At 27.4% G+C, this 16,174-nt stretch overlaps 1 protein-coding gene across 7 annotated transcripts in view; it reads left to right on the forward strand.

Moving 5' to 3' along the window:
• Positions 1–16,174, forward strand: part of LOC129605896 (carboxypeptidase Q-like) — a 69,505-nt gene that overhangs the window by 41,355 nt on the left and 11,976 nt on the right. For 6 of the 7 annotated variants that reach the window (XM_055515937.1, XM_055516157.1, XM_055516076.1 and 3 more), the window contains exons 2-3: positions 14,561–14,844; positions 14,926–15,072. In XM_055515937.1, coding sequence (XP_055371912.1) covers positions 14,576–14,844; positions 14,926–15,072 — 416 coding nt within the window. In that variant the 5' untranslated portion in view covers positions 14,561–14,575. Of the gene's footprint in view, positions 1–10,885; positions 10,973–14,560; positions 14,845–14,925; positions 15,073–16,174 lie in introns of those variants that run through there. The other variant, XM_055516402.1, reaches the window with a different exon arrangement.

Here is a 16,174-nt window from a genome sequence, read left to right on the forward strand (position 1 = left end):
TACGAGCCATTGTGCGTCTCTTTTTGAGATTAAAATAAAAAAAAATATAATATACGTACGTTAAATATTTAGTAGCAACATCTTAAAATGTCAACTTTTTAAACTATCTGTAGTAAATTTTTCGTATCTAGTAAATGTTTTAGTAAAACGAAAGTAACACAAAAAATCTGAAGCAATATTTGAAAAATTTAAAGAAATGTTTTATTTGAAAAAACAAAATTGTAATTTTCATGTTCTGATAGAAAACCCTACATTTATAGTGAATTCTTAATGTTGAAACTTTATTTTACTAACTAGTTAGTAAGAGGATACATAATTTTTCACTTAAAAAAAAACTTGACTTGTAAATAGTCTTTTCTGGATAAATTAAATATGAGTCTTCATCTTCATTTTAATTGACAATTTTGTTAATATTAGGCTTAGTACTTCAACACTTGTAGAAGAAATAAGACACAAAAAAAAATCTGATGTGGTCAGCACATAACCGACCGCAATGTGTATTGTCTAGTTAAGTGAAAGTGTTACAGAATATTATAAAAATGTCTGTCAAATACTTCTTTCCAATTTTTAGGACATTAGTAAGCTTATAGTTTATATACCTAGAAAAATGTAAATTCGGTAACAACCACAACTCAAATATCAAATTTCAAGAAATTCCATCAATTCGTTCCGTAGATTATTTATATCCAAAAAAATTATATGTTCATCATTTTAATACGAAGAATTTAAATATTAAATTTCAATGAAATCGCTCGATTATTTCTCTTTATATACGCAAAAATTTATATTTGGTCCGTAGTAAACGTCCTGATTTCTGACACCTGATTTCTTCCAAAAGTTACGAGGTTTCGCGGGCGGTCGAGCTGACCTTATATATGAAATTTCAAGTAAATCAGTGGAATATTTTCTTCAAAATGTTCAAAAAATGTAAAACAGGCCCGCTAAAAAGTGCAGTTCCCGAGGCCTGATATATCCCAAAAGTTGATCAATCCGTGCCATGATGGAAATAAACTTTCATATAAAATTTCATCAAAATTGGTTTAGCAAAACTTGAGCGTGCACACACAGACCGACAGACCGACATGTTGCTAAAAATAGTTTATTTACACTTCCATTACAAAGTACATTTCACCGAAAACTCGATATGCAAAATTTGTAGAAAATTAAAAAAATATGTGTTCTCAATCTGTACATATTATATCGCATTTATATCGTATAAAATGTTTACCGATTTTCTGCACAACTTATTAATTTATGTTTTATTTTCATATCTTATAAGTTGAATCAGCCTTCCCCTCCTACCCAGTTTAAATAATTACGTGTGGATATAATATGTAAGTGTATAGTATAACAATAATTACTGTTAACATTGTTATTGATTGTTATAATGTTATAAAAGTTATATTGATTGTTATATAAGTTAAATTCACAAAAAAATTAGTTAAATTAAATCGCAAAAAATTAATTAAATTACATAAATCGGCAAAGCTGTGCTATGCAGATGATGCAATCCTGATCGCCAAAACAGAAAATGATCTACAAAGGCTTCTTCATAAATTCGTCGTTACTGCAAAAACGTACAATATGGAGGTCTCGATAGAAAAAACAAAATCTTTAGTTATTTCCAAGGAACCTATTAGATGTAAACTCGAAATAGAAACAAAAATGATTGAACAAGTAATGAAGTTTAAATATCTGGGGGTCGAAATAACAAGTGAACGCAACACGGTAAGAGAAGTAAGAGAAAGCAGTATGAGAGGAGCACGTGTATCAGGTTTCTTGGCCGATACTGTATGGAGAAATAAATATTTGGGCGTCAAAAGCAAAACAAAGATATATAAGACGGTTGTCAGACCTATACTTACGTATGTATCTGAAACTAGAGCTGAAACGAGTACAACAAAACAGCTACTACGTACGGCGGAGATGAATACTCTAAGAGCAATTGTAGGAAAGACCAGACTAGATCGAGTAAGAAATACTGAGGTTCGTACACAGTGCGACATTACCGACATTGCGAAATTCATAAAAAGCAGAAGAAAAGCCTGGGATAGTCATGTATCTAGAGCCAGTCAAAACCAACTTATTAAAATAGCCAGAGATAATAAACCATTTGGAAGACGTCTACCAGGCAGACCGCCGAAACGATGGGCTCAAAGCTGGATATCTACATCAACGGAACTTTAGGAAATTGCATCTTTCATTTCAATCTATTATTTCACTATCAAACAAATAACTATACACTTAATTAACTTAACCATTAACATAACATTTTAGCTACAAACTATTCATTTTTATAACTTCCATAATTTTTTTAAAAAAAAACTGTAATTGAACGACTAGCGCGTAGAAAAACAAGCAACTATGCTTATAATAAAGAAAAAGAAGAAGAAGAAATCGGCAAAGAAATTAGTGCATTAATCACTAAGCACTAAGGAACACTTAAAGAAGTGAATAGAGTGAAATATTTCTGTTACTTTTTAGCGCTTATCTAAAAATTTTTTGAAAAAAAGTTCATTAGTTAAAAGCTTATTAGTTTCACTCTGTCCGTCCGTCCGTCCGTGGACATGTTTACAAAACTTCTACATTCTTGAAGATAGAAAGCTGAAATTTAATATTTACGTAGATTTTTACTAGAAACTTATTTTCGTAGAAGAAAACTTTTACCTTCCTCCCCCCTTCTAGAAGTTATTTCCCCCCAAAAACCTAAAAATGCCGTTTTTTAACTATTTATTGCAGTAAAACCATAAGCATTTTTCAAATTTTGCAAACGCAGAAAGGCAGTGGCTTGCTTCTCCTATCGCGGTATACTATAGTTAAACTTCAAAAAAACAAAATGTCCGTTCAAATTTACCGTTATCTAAAATCATTTTTTTTCAAATTTTTGATATTGTTTTACTTCTAGACCCCAGGTTGTGGGAGTTTGAAATTTTAGTAGCTTTTGGGCACTAACAAATAGCTCATATCGTTAGAAGAAAAATTTTTCCCGTCTCCACCCCCTCTCAAGTTATCGCTTCTTGAAATTTGTAAAATTTGAATTTTTGACGCCTTATATCTCCGAAACAGCAAGTTTTTCAAATTTCTATAAACGCATAAAGCGTAAACGTATTTTCAATTGTTGAAGGGAAAAGTGCTACAATACAAACCATTGGTTTGACCCAACTTTATTTTTATTGTTGTTTTTATTTATGAACTTAAATAGATGTTTTTAATTATAAAAACAGAACAAAAGTGATTTTCCTCTGCAAAATGTCAAAATTCATATAATTTATACATATATAAATGGGCTTGCGAGAATGAATCCGCGGATTTTACCGCTGGCGTTAAAATAGCCAAATATCCCGTTTTATCGCTGGCGGTTTATTCTAACATCATATGTTTCCATGTGTGTGTGGTTCTATATGCAAAATACTGAACACTTGCCGTTCCGCTGTTGTTCTGGGCTAACAATAGAAATTGTTGACCATTGTCGTTGACCGCTTTGGTTTTGTTTTTACACTTATATAGAACAGAACAACGCATATAAAAGTATTTTATTTTAATAAGAATGTATTTTTGCAGAGTGATAGTTTTTACCAAATGTATTATACAGGTTAAATTACTTAATATTAAATTATTACTTATTGGTTGATTGCTGCTGGTATACAGACATAATTTTCCATATTTATAAAAATTCAAATTTCATTTCCAATTGGTATTCATGCATATAATGCATACCAATTGATATTTTAACAGGTCAAGCTCCATTGAATAAGCTCATGCTCAATGGTGAGCACAAAAATAACTTTCTTTTAAAAGTTGAATAACTAGAATAAGTTTAAATTCTTTCGAAGAAGAAAAAATCTAATATTTTAAAGCTTTTTCAATTATATAGTTTCTTTAAATTTTAGGATTTCATCACTGATACAGGGACTTTTTGTAATTTCAAGTAAAAAGCGGTTAAAAGTAAATCAAATACAAATTTGAAATTACCAGAGAAAAATACTAAAAGTTTACTAATTATACTAAAGTTTAAATAAAAAAAATGTATGTTTTAAAATATAAACTAAAATAAAAGTGGAAAACATTAGAACACTCGTCACCAAGTCTGACATCAGATTTGCAGTTGCACTGTTTCACCACACAATTCAGCAATTAGCATGATGAATTGAGTTGAAATGTATCTAATGGTGCTGCAATTTGGTTATGTTAACGATTTTTATCTGTCTTATACATTACAGCAAGTTAATTACTTGTAATATTGAAATTATTACATTTTGATATAAAATGTTTAATCATAATATAAATTGTAAAATTGATTAAAATCATAAAAATTATTAAATTTCTTTCTTACAAGAATCGTACTTATAGAATATGTGTATAATTGCATTGAGATTTATAATCGAAATAAACTTTGTATGTATTTATAAATTTAGAATATTAAAGAGAAAATATATTGGTTAATATAAATAATTCATTTTAATATTTCATACCAGCAAAGCCTTCGTACATATACGGATAAATTTACAAATTTAACATTTAGTAAATCAAATAGTACATTTGTTAAGTAATCGAAAGTTATTCTAGTTCTTTACTACAAAATTATTACTATATTACTACAAAATAAAACTGTTAACCTGCCACATTTAGTGAATATTCCTATTACCATTAAATACGAGTATACTTGATATTGAAGACAAGTATTTGAAATAAATTATTAAATAAATTTCAAGCTAAATTTAGCCTTTTTTCTAAGTTTATAGAATAGCGTTGTTTTAATTTCGAATACCATTAGAACAAATGCTTTATATTTGAAACATAATCATTATTTTAACCCTCTAGTTGTATATTTTGAATTTAAAAATAAAATTAGTCTATCATTATACCATCCGGTATAAATATAAATTACATGCATATGTGTATGAACGCATGTGTGCGTTAATTTACAATATTGCATTTCTATATTTTCGATAAACAAAATCACATACTTAAAGTTACTATTTGCTTTTGTGCGTTATATTATTGGATGATGAACTCAAAAGTAAAAATGTAAAAAAAATTAAAATAATGTAGAGTGAAGAACCGAGTGAAAAACGCGCATTACGATGATTTTTTTTTTCAAAAATAAACACTAAAAAAATGTGTCTATTTTAAGATTTATAATTTTCAATTTATTGTTGTTATTCCTGTTGGCTGTTGCTTTTCGACTTATGTTTTCTTTAATTTTAATGAAAAAAGTACAAAAAATCTGTACAATAGAAATATTCTGGATCGGGATGTTATTACTCCGATCTGATACTAGCACTACTTCATTTACAAACATTTGTATTTTTAAGATCGCATATAGTACATGTGTATATATATATAGCGACGATGTTTTTTTTATTTGGTACAATTTCCATACATACATACATATATATGTACATTTATGTATAATACTTTAATGTTATTCTCTTCTGGGTTTTTCTTGTATCCCCTAGCATCAATGTATTTGTTCTTAACGGCTATATGATCAAGATCAGAAACAATTCAGAAATTGAATGGGAATAAAATTTAGAGTATGAAAAAATTTTTATATAAATAATATAGGTGTATATTACATGCATACATAATATATGTACATATATACATGTTATGTTTAATATACATATGTATGTATAAATAAAAAAAAATTTAATTTTAAATATGTAGATTATTTATTTTATGTATGTACTTATATGTGTATTCAAAAATTTACCCGCCTGCCTATATCGCTTGCTTAACGTGCATGTTTTGTTCTTATTATTTTTTTTCTTTTTCATTTCAGTTAAAACTCTCTGTGTGTTTTATTATAACATAAATATAGCGTTTTCCAAAAATAGAATATTACTAGAAAAAATATGTAAAAATTTTATGAAATAAAGGCATGGAAAAAAATAGAATTTGAAAATTTAAAAAAAAAATAGTTTTTGTTGAATTTAAAATTTTGTTAAATTTAAAATAGGGTTGGATATGGCTTATTTTTTTACAGTATGTACATATGTACTTATTTAAATATGGGTAGGCTGCATATGAGTGAAATTGCATTATAATATTTTCGATGTGATATTTTTCCGTAACATATAAAATGCTGTAAAAATAGTTTTACTACAACTTAACTGCAGTATTAGTACCGTAGTAAAAATTACCATATCTAAAATCTTTGTTGATTAAAAGATTATTGAAATCAAAACCGACTTGCAGGGCTGTATCAATTAGAGGCGCTATATTCTTCGGTATATTTGTAAATGTGACGGAAACTCGGTTGTTAAGCTGAATATTTGCATAACAGAACAGAGACGCCATTTTGAACGGTTCTTGCATATTTTTCCGTCATTGAAGAAAAAAATTTGATATAAAATAACATTTGCAGTACTCTATTTTTCTCAATAACTCCTAAACCACAGATGACACATGACACATATACGAAATTGAAACTAAGTTGACAAGGTTGTGAGGTGTGCTAAAATGTGGGAAAGCTCCAATGTTACGTCACCTAGAAAATTAACATTTTTTAAAAATGAAAAGTTAAAACTTTAAATTTTTCGAACTTTAAAGTCGTCTGATTCCGAAATCTGAACAGATTATAACTGATGTTGATACTCATAAGAAAGCCCTTACTCTGAGGTTTCCAAATCATATTTATTAATGCGTCTGTCTTACACAGTCGCGAAGTTATATTTAAAATTTTAAAAAGTAAAAAAATCAGTCGAAATTGACTTTAAGCCCCTGTAACGGCGAACCTGTTGAGCTGTGAAGATCGTCTCCATACAAAAGTTTTGTCTGCTCATGAAGAGCACTTTATAACAAGGTACCCTGTATATACATATTTTGTATGTATGGTGTATGTACGTACATATGTATATACACATTTATATGTACATATAATATGTATGTCCTTGCGTATTTAATTTCTTATCCTTGTGTAATATGTATAATTTCTTATACATTTCTTATACATGGGTAAGTAATATATTTTGATGTACAAACATTTACATATAATAAATTACATACATATAAAAAATATGCCATTTTGTTTTTTCCAAAAAAAAATTAATAATTAAAAATATTGGTAAGCTTTAATTAATCCTTAAAGTTTCTGTTGATGAATCATTATTGTTTATCCTGTTGTATTTTGGATTAGTTATTTTAAATTCATATAAATACGTATGTACATATAACGTATAGATACTTATATGAGTTAATTAATAAATAAATTGATTTGTAAATTAATTTGTTGCTAAAAATATTCTAAAGTAATTTCTAAAGATATTTTATTCATTCTTTAGTTGATAATTAATGTATGTACTCATGTATGCAAGTAGATGTTGTACATAAAATACAAATCTTCGAATAAAATGATCTTTAAATTTAATTGTCGTTGTTTGATAAAAATTATGTTTCAAAGTAAAAATTTCTTTTTTTTCTCTTTTAAAACTTTATAAAATAGTATTTTTTTTAATTTTAAAAATATTCTTTTCAAATTCTCTCAAGAAAACCAAAATAATAGTAAAAACAACAAATGAAATAAGAAATGAAGAAAGTGAGAGTAACTAATGACAAATACAAAATTTTTAAATCAAAAAAAAAAAAATTAAAAATTAAATGAAACACAAAAATAAAAACAACAACAAAAACAATTACATATCTAAAAATAACCAGCATCAGAAAAGATCAGATACAGAAGAATCACTAAGAACCAGAAAAAGAAAAATTAAAACGGGTAAAAACTTATTGAAAGTAAAAATCGTACTTTTACGACGTTCATATATTTATATTTTCTTCGATTCATTATCATCATAAAATGTACATACTAGCATACAAAATATAGCAAGCATTGTTCGTGCTATTTATATATATAACGCGGAGGTATACAATATACCCACATAATATGTACGTGTATAAATAAGAAACAAATATAACGTTCTCTTTCTCTTTTTCATTTATTTTGTATACATTAGGGCAGCGGTCGAAAAAATGCGGCCCATTTAGCTTCAAAATGCGGCCCAAAAGAATTCGATTGCTAGTATTAAAGTTTGAAAAATTTTAAGAACTCAATCATATAGAATATTTGCAGATATATATACGTGCACAAAATTCCGTACAAGTTTATTATTTGCAAAACAAAACAATCTATAAAGTTAGTTGAAAAGGTTATTTCTTCTTGTAAGTAGGTAATGTAAGAAGCTCGAGTGACTCGTACTTATAATCACATAGTACATGTTTGCCCATAACCCACAGAAGTTGGCCGACAGTTGCATTAGGTAATAATTAGCTGTGTGTTTTGTATTTATACTGTAGACCCCTGACTGAATTAACTTTATTCTGTTTTTCATTTAATACGAAACATTGTTACGTATGTACATTTCAAATTACGTACTCGTACAAAATGTACGTATGTATGTATATACACAGTGACTAATAAGATATAGTTTTTCTCTTTATGATTCACTCACATAATTTTGTTTTTTTCTTCCCTTTAATTTCACAGTTAAAAACGTCGATTTTTTTGGAACGTATTTATAATTATGTTTACTTTGGAAAATTAAATGAAAATTTTTCATTTGGTGGGAGGTATAACGTTGTTTTGAATATGACATTAAAATAAAAATCTCGGAAATTATCAAAAAAAAAATTAATCTCTTCTTGTATTTTATCTTAGTTTTATTTGCATACATACCTTATACTCTTTACAGAATGTGTCAAATATAATATAATGGGCGATTTTTCGAGGATAAGGAATAAATTCTGAATTCAAAATTTGAGTTTTAGACTGTATTTTCTGCACATTTCAGCAATAACATGAAAGTGGAAAGAAAATGTGTTTTAATATTTAAAAAATTTTGTAAATGTGTAAATATTTAATTTTGAGCCTAGTTTGGAGGTTCAAATATAATGTGTTTTCATTTTAAAACTTTTGAAGTTTAAAGAATTTTAGTTTAAATTAAACATTAATATCTGCAGAAGCAAAAATTGACTCAATAAAGATTGCAGAGCTTTCACCCGTTATTTATATACCTACATGTATGTATGTACGTATAAATACACGTTATGTATGTATGGATTTGTAAAAAAAAAATAAATCACTAACTAACTGAAATTTATTAAAACATTGGAAATGTGTGCAATCCAAAAAATTTATAATTTAATTTTTTCTTCATGGATATCTCTGACCTACATATAAGTGGATCCAATACTGCCAGTGTCATGAATCTTACGAATATTTGAAATTAGCTTTGGAATTGTATGGTGGTTAGGAAAAACTTCGGGAATATATCTGAGCTATAATTGGGTACTATATTTTCATTCTCTTAAAAAGTATATATGTGAAATACGAGTATAATTGGACGCACGTATATATATATTTATATTTATATCGTTATTAGTTTTTAAAATATTGAAAAAAATCTCTTATAATATAAATAATGAGTTGTATGGTCCGTCCTTTGCACAAAAGAAAAACTTTTTAATGGTATTTTTCTTATTCGTTTTTATTTAAATATGTTGAATACTTTCTTCAAAATGGTGAAAAATGTAAAATCGGCCCGCTAAAAAGTGCAGTTCCCGAGGCCTGATATATACCAAAAATTCATCGATCCGTGCCATGGTGGAAACAAACTTACATATAAAATTTCATCAAAATCGGTTCAGCCGAACTTGAGATACACGCGTACTCACACAGCCAGACAGACAGAGACCTCTCTCAAAATAGTTTACTTACGCTTTCCTACTATAGAGAAGTGCATTCCAACCGAAAACTCGATATGCAAAATTTGTTGTCATCACATAACCTCCCTTATTGTATGCAATGCGGTCGATAATTATATACCGTTCTCTTAGACTGGAAAAACTTATTTACAAAATTAGGGAAATGTAACTTTAATGGTAAATTTAAAACATCACTTGAACTGCCAAAAATTCATTTACAGTTTCTAATAATAGAAGAAATATTTCCTGACGTTTATACGTTTGGAAATTGAAATAATGGCTCTTAAAAAAATGCATTTTCATATGGTGTTATAGCACTAAGACTTGCAGACGAAGGGTTAAAAATTTTGTTCTAGAGAAATAAAGCTTTCAGTAAGATCTATTTGGATACTCATATAAAATTTTGTTTTATACATACATACATACATATGTTGAATGTTGTAGAAGTTTTATGCGAACAGACACAGTAAGGCGAAAAGAAATACAATTTTTGGAAATATGCCAAAAACTAATGTTTTAATAGTCTTGATAGTAAATAAAAAAGGTATGTATATCTATTATATTTTTACCGACCGTATTGTGTATACAATAGGTAGGTTATGTGATGGCAACAAATTTTGCATATCGAGTTTTCGGTGGGAATGCACTTCTCCATAGTAGGGAAGTGTAAGTAAACTATTTCTAGCAACCTGTCGGTCTGTCGGTCTGTGTGTGCACGCGTGCATCTCAAGTTCTGCTGAACCGAATTTGATGAAATTTTATATGTAAGTTAATTTCGATCATGGCACGGATTGATCAAATTTTGGAATATATTAGGCCTCGGGAACTGCACTTTTTGGCGGGCCTGTTTTACATTTTTGACCACTTTAAAGAAACTATTCAACCGATTTGCTTGAAATTTCATATATATGCTTTGCTCGACCGTCCGCGAAACCTCCTAACTTTTGGAAGAAATCAGGCGTCAGCAACTAGACGTTTACTACGGGCCAAATATACATTTTTGCGTATATAAAGAGAAATAATCAACTGATTTCATTTAAATTTAATATTTGAATTCTTCGTATTAAAACAATGAATATATAAATTTTTTGGAAAGATCAGGGTTCGAAAACTGATCTGCGGGCCGATTTTACATTTTTCACCATATCTACGGAACGAATTAATGGAATTTCTTGAAATTTGATATTTGAGTAACTGGCGAGCATTTCAGGGAATTCGGGTGGCAAAAAGCAAAATTCTACTAAGAGCTAAATTTACATTTTTCTAGGTATGTTATAACTATAAGTTACTAATGTTGTAAAAATTGGAAAGAAGTATTTAACAGACATTCAAATAATATTCTGTAACATTTTCACTTAACTAGACAATACACATTGCGGTCGGTTATGTGCTGACCACATCAAATTTTTTTTAATTGTCATGTCATCTTACATACATTGGGAAAAGATCTTACGGTAACAAATTTGAGTAAACAAAATATTGACAAAAATTTAAGACAACTAAAATAATGACAATTAAGCAATTTATAAATGTATTAATTTATTTATTAATAATGAATTTTTAATAAATTTACAGGTTTTATAAGCCCAATTTCCAATATTTAAAATCATTAACAAGATTTTATGTACATATACATTAACAAAATATTTCAATTAATATCTACAATATTAGTAATAGTTATATTTAAATAAAATTTGTGTGATTTTAATAAATTTGATAGCATTTGCATAAGAATTTACATCATCCTTTCTTAATATATTATGTTTTCTTCAATATGTCCAATTGTTGAAAAAATTTTTTGATTACATTAGCAAGAAAGAGGATTTTTTGGGGTGATTTAAAAATAAAATTGTGTGTTAAGTTTAAAAAGGCCGATTCGAAATCTGTTTATAATACTTGAGTCTTTTTTTGAGAGGGAATTGATTTTTTCTCAAAATTTTGTGCTAAACAAATTAAATAATACATTAACGTTCGAGAACAAAAACCCTAACGAATTGTCAAGTGTTTAATAATTAATACAACAATAATTATTACATAATAATGATGATTGCGTAATAAAATAAAGTTACTCAAAAATTACTCAAAAATGTCGTTAAAACTTAATGATATTTTTACAGGTTTCCCCAAAAAAAAAAAGTGATTATTAGTTTCTTTCTGTCCGTCTATCCGCCCGTAAGTCTATCCATGTGTCTGTTTACAAAATTTCTTTACCCTTGCAGAATGTATACGAGTAAATCTTTATTGGAAACTTATTTCTCTAGAAGAAAATTTTTACTTTTCTCCTTCCCTCTAAAAGTTATAACCCTACTCTCTAAACCAAATTCGACTAGAATGCGGTGTTAAATCCTAGTTATGCTTTTTTTACTAGAAATTTTATTTACGCTAGCTAGAACTTCACTTGTTGTAACTAGATTACAAAAAACAAGAGTACGTAATAACTGAAAACCTAGTTAAATTTTTTTAGTCCATTCATAATACCTGAGATTCTAGTTGAAAAGCTGGTAATCCAAGCAATTTAGTTTCACCAGAATTCATCTAGAATTTAGTTCTACTAGAATTCAACTAGAATTCTAGTAGAAATTTTAATATAAATATGTACAAATTGAAAGAAAAACGCTGTTGATTTTTGCTTTTGTTGTATTCTAGTTGCCTTCTCTTTTAATTCTCTCAAAGTTCTCAAAAAGAGAGAATTTGTTGATACAGTTCAAAAAAATATTTCGCGTTTTGTTTTTCTAATAAAATTGATCAGTTGTAATAATATTACATATAATTTGATTCTTGTCGCACTTGTTTGGTAAAAAATTTAAATATTTAATATTTTAGAAGAATATTTTCTAATTAGATATTTTTTGTAGATTGAAGATTCTATTGATGGCCTTGTAAAGAAGCTATTCAATCCATATCCATATATAATTTGCCAAAGAGAAAAAAAAGGAGATGTAGGCGAATATTACGTTATCTTACAAGAACAAGTGATTTAAAATCAAAAAATTAATATTATTACTTAAAATATTATATTATTTAAAAAAATCATAAATATTTAAAAAAACAAAAGCTGACTGGAATAATTAAGTTTTTTTAACTTGTAGTAGCAGATAAATATTTTAATGAGATACTTTGTCTGTGTATTAAATAAAAATTTAAATTTATCAATATTAAAAAGTTTTTTAAAAAAAGTAAAAAATTTTACTAAAATCAATTTCTTTTTATTCAAAATTATTTCGCAGCTATAGTACCCATATTTTAAAGTAAAAGTGCTAGAAATTCCAGCTATGCTAGCTAACCATAGCTAACATTTTCTTTCAAATTCTAGTTTCAAGAGCTGTAAATTCTAGCTGAATGCTGTGCTAGATTCTAGTTAAGTTAAAATATTTCAGCTAGTTGTGATCGATTAAATTTCTAGTACACAATCCTAGTTTTTTCTAGCATAATGAACTAGTTTTTTCAAGTTATTTTGACTAGAATAAACATCTACGACAGTGGTTATTCTAGTAAATAATTCTCCTAGTAATAATACCTAGACTATCTAGTAAAGCTAACTAGGATAGGACTAGAAGCTCTAGTAAAGAAATTTTACTAGAATCTAGTTACTATTTTGTCCAATCTCTTACTGTTTTACTCCAATCTATTGACTCAATCTAGTTATGACTACGTTTTCTAGTCGATTTTGGTTTAGAGAGTAAAAATGCCTTTTTTTACTATACTTATTGTGTTGACCGCAATCACTTTTTAAATTCTGCAAACGCACAAAAGTAGTGAATGGCTTCTTCTACCGTGATACAGTATAGTCAAACATAAATGGGCGATGAAATTAAAAGAAATTTTCGCAGCTTTTAGACACTAATAAATAGTTTATGTCGTTAGATATTGTTTTTTTCAACCTGTTCCCCCTTCCAAGTTATCGGCTCTTAAAACTTGTAAAATTTGAATTTTCAGTAATTTATATTTCCCAAACAGCAAACTTTTTTAAATTTTTATAGAACTAACGAAAAAAGGCATGTGATCAAAAAATTTTAATTTTAATTGTATGCAATAATTTGATGTACATATTGTCGTGTATCAATGAAAGTAAGTAATTTGAATAATCCAGTACCTACGATGTTTATATTAAGGTTAGGTTGTATACTTATATGCAAGTATGTATTTATTGGTTTCAGCTTAATCAACACTACTTTCAGTTTATTTATTTCTTAGTCAACAAAAAATAATAAAATTAAATAACAAATTCATATCAAAAGTAACGAAACTGTTTGGAAAATAACGTAATGAAAAAGAATTTACGCACAAATAACAAAATAGTTGCTCAGAGGGTTACTTTAAAATAGAGTGCGTAAAATCAAACGTTTTGCACTGATCAAAATTTGTTACATTAATGTAGGTCCACCCTACGTTGTACTGTCCTTAAAACGTTGAATAAAAATTCAATTAAAAGAAAAAAAAGGGTTGCCCTAAAATTGAATCCCGGGGAACGTCCACGGTTACCTCTTGTAGATTTCATCAATTTTCATTAACAGTTTTTTTCAAAAAGATAGTAAGACGAAAATTCAAAATAAAGCTGGGTGAAACCAATGGTCTGTAACGTGACATTTTCCCTTTCAACAATTGAAAAATTTGTTTTATTAATATACGAATGTATATCAAAGATTACATATACATATTTCCTATGACCGTTTAGTGTTATTTTATAATACTAATACTAATACTCGTAGTATTAAAAAATAATCACATTTTTTGAAAACAGCATTTTAATTTAAAATGAAAAGTCTGATTTCAATTCTCGTTTTTTATTAGTTTTAAATAGTAAATAATAAATGTAAGTAATAAATATTTAAATTAAAAAATTTTGTCTTTTTAGTTAATCGCTGGTACCATGATAAATATGTTTTACACAATTCGTATGGGTTGTCGTCTGATCCTCATTTTTCTTGGGATAATTTCAATTAAAGTAACTCATGGTGGAATTTTTGACAATAGAGTTGATACGCCAAATTTTCAAAATAATTTAAAAGATGAAATTGATTATGATCAATGCAATTTACCTATAAATTTAAAGGATGAAATTGCAGGATATCAAAATGTTGTTAATGAAATTATTCACGAAATAGTGAACGGAAAATTTTCGGGTGATACCTATAAAAGGCAAGTTTTAATATATTTCCAAAATAATTGTTTACCAAAAAAAAATGTTTCCATAACGTTGTAAAGTGTTTACATCTTCAGTTTACGGAATATGACGGATATTTGTGGATCAAGATTAGCTGGTTCAGAAAATTTGGAGACGGCAATCGATTATATGATTAAAGAATTTGAAAATAATAATTTGGAAAATGTTCATACAGAAAATGCTCCAGTGACACATTGGGTTCGGTGAGTAGTTAAAATAAAAATCTTATAGTAGAAGCATATTACAATAGCACTTTGGAAGATTAAATTTGTGTTCTCAAAAATTTGGAGTAGAATTAAAGTATAATTTCCTAGCAAAATTTTATCAAAATCATGACATCAACACAAGTTTGCATTCAGTTCTTACTTAATGCGCAAATAGAGAATCATTCTTTCCGAATTCCTTTAGTTTTTCTTCTGTCCCTGTATTTTACACTTTATTTAATTTTTTAACTAAGAGTTTTTTCAAAACATGAAAAATTTCCTAAATATAATCATAAGGCTTAAATTCCTTTTTAAACGTTGATATATAGCATATGCTAATTCTTTTGCTATAACTACGTGATTCCAAAGTTAAATGCAGCAGTTAACAACAGGTGAAATTCTTGATATTTTATAGAAAAGTATCAGAAGTGCAAGTAACAAGTTGAGAACTTTTATTAAAAATTTATTAATACGGTGGAAAATTACGTGAATTTTGTTAATATTCTGCAAGATTTATTATAGTAGAAAAACTGGACTCATTCTTGAACAATAGCTGCTGTTTCTTGAATATTTTTTGGAAAAACTTTTGTGCAGGATTTTAAATTTGTTATATGAAAAAGGTAAAAAACTTATTATGTGAATTTAAGATAATTTTTCTTAAAAAGATATGTTATGACATAAATTTTTCTTAAAACGTTAAAAATAAATTGTATACACGTGTATATCAATAATAATATTGTTACTATAGGTATTCCGTAATTAGTGTGTGGAAAACATTGGCTCATTTTACTAATTTAATTAAATTTATTAAATTAATAAAGTTTGGTCTAACCAATGGTTTGTGATGGAGCACTTTTTCCTTTAACAAGTGGAAATACTACTTTTAAATACAATCCAGCTACGTACTACCAAAAATCGTGTAATTCATAGATTATTCTCGTAGAACAAAAATTTGCAAAATGAAAATTTTATTTTTCTATTACTGTAACTATTGAAAACAATAGTCCTTTGATTTTTTTTAAACCTTGCAAGAATAGAAAAAAAAAAAAAACAAATTTTTTTATTATGATAACAAAATAGTAAAATGTCAATATAGATCATT

Source organism: Condylostylus longicornis, unplaced genomic scaffold (assembly GCF_029603195.1).
Source record: "Condylostylus longicornis isolate FDR11 unplaced genomic scaffold, ASM2960319v2 ptg000001l, whole genome shotgun sequence".
Lineage (NCBI taxonomy): Eukaryota > Metazoa > Arthropoda > Insecta > Diptera > Dolichopodidae > Condylostylus > Condylostylus longicornis.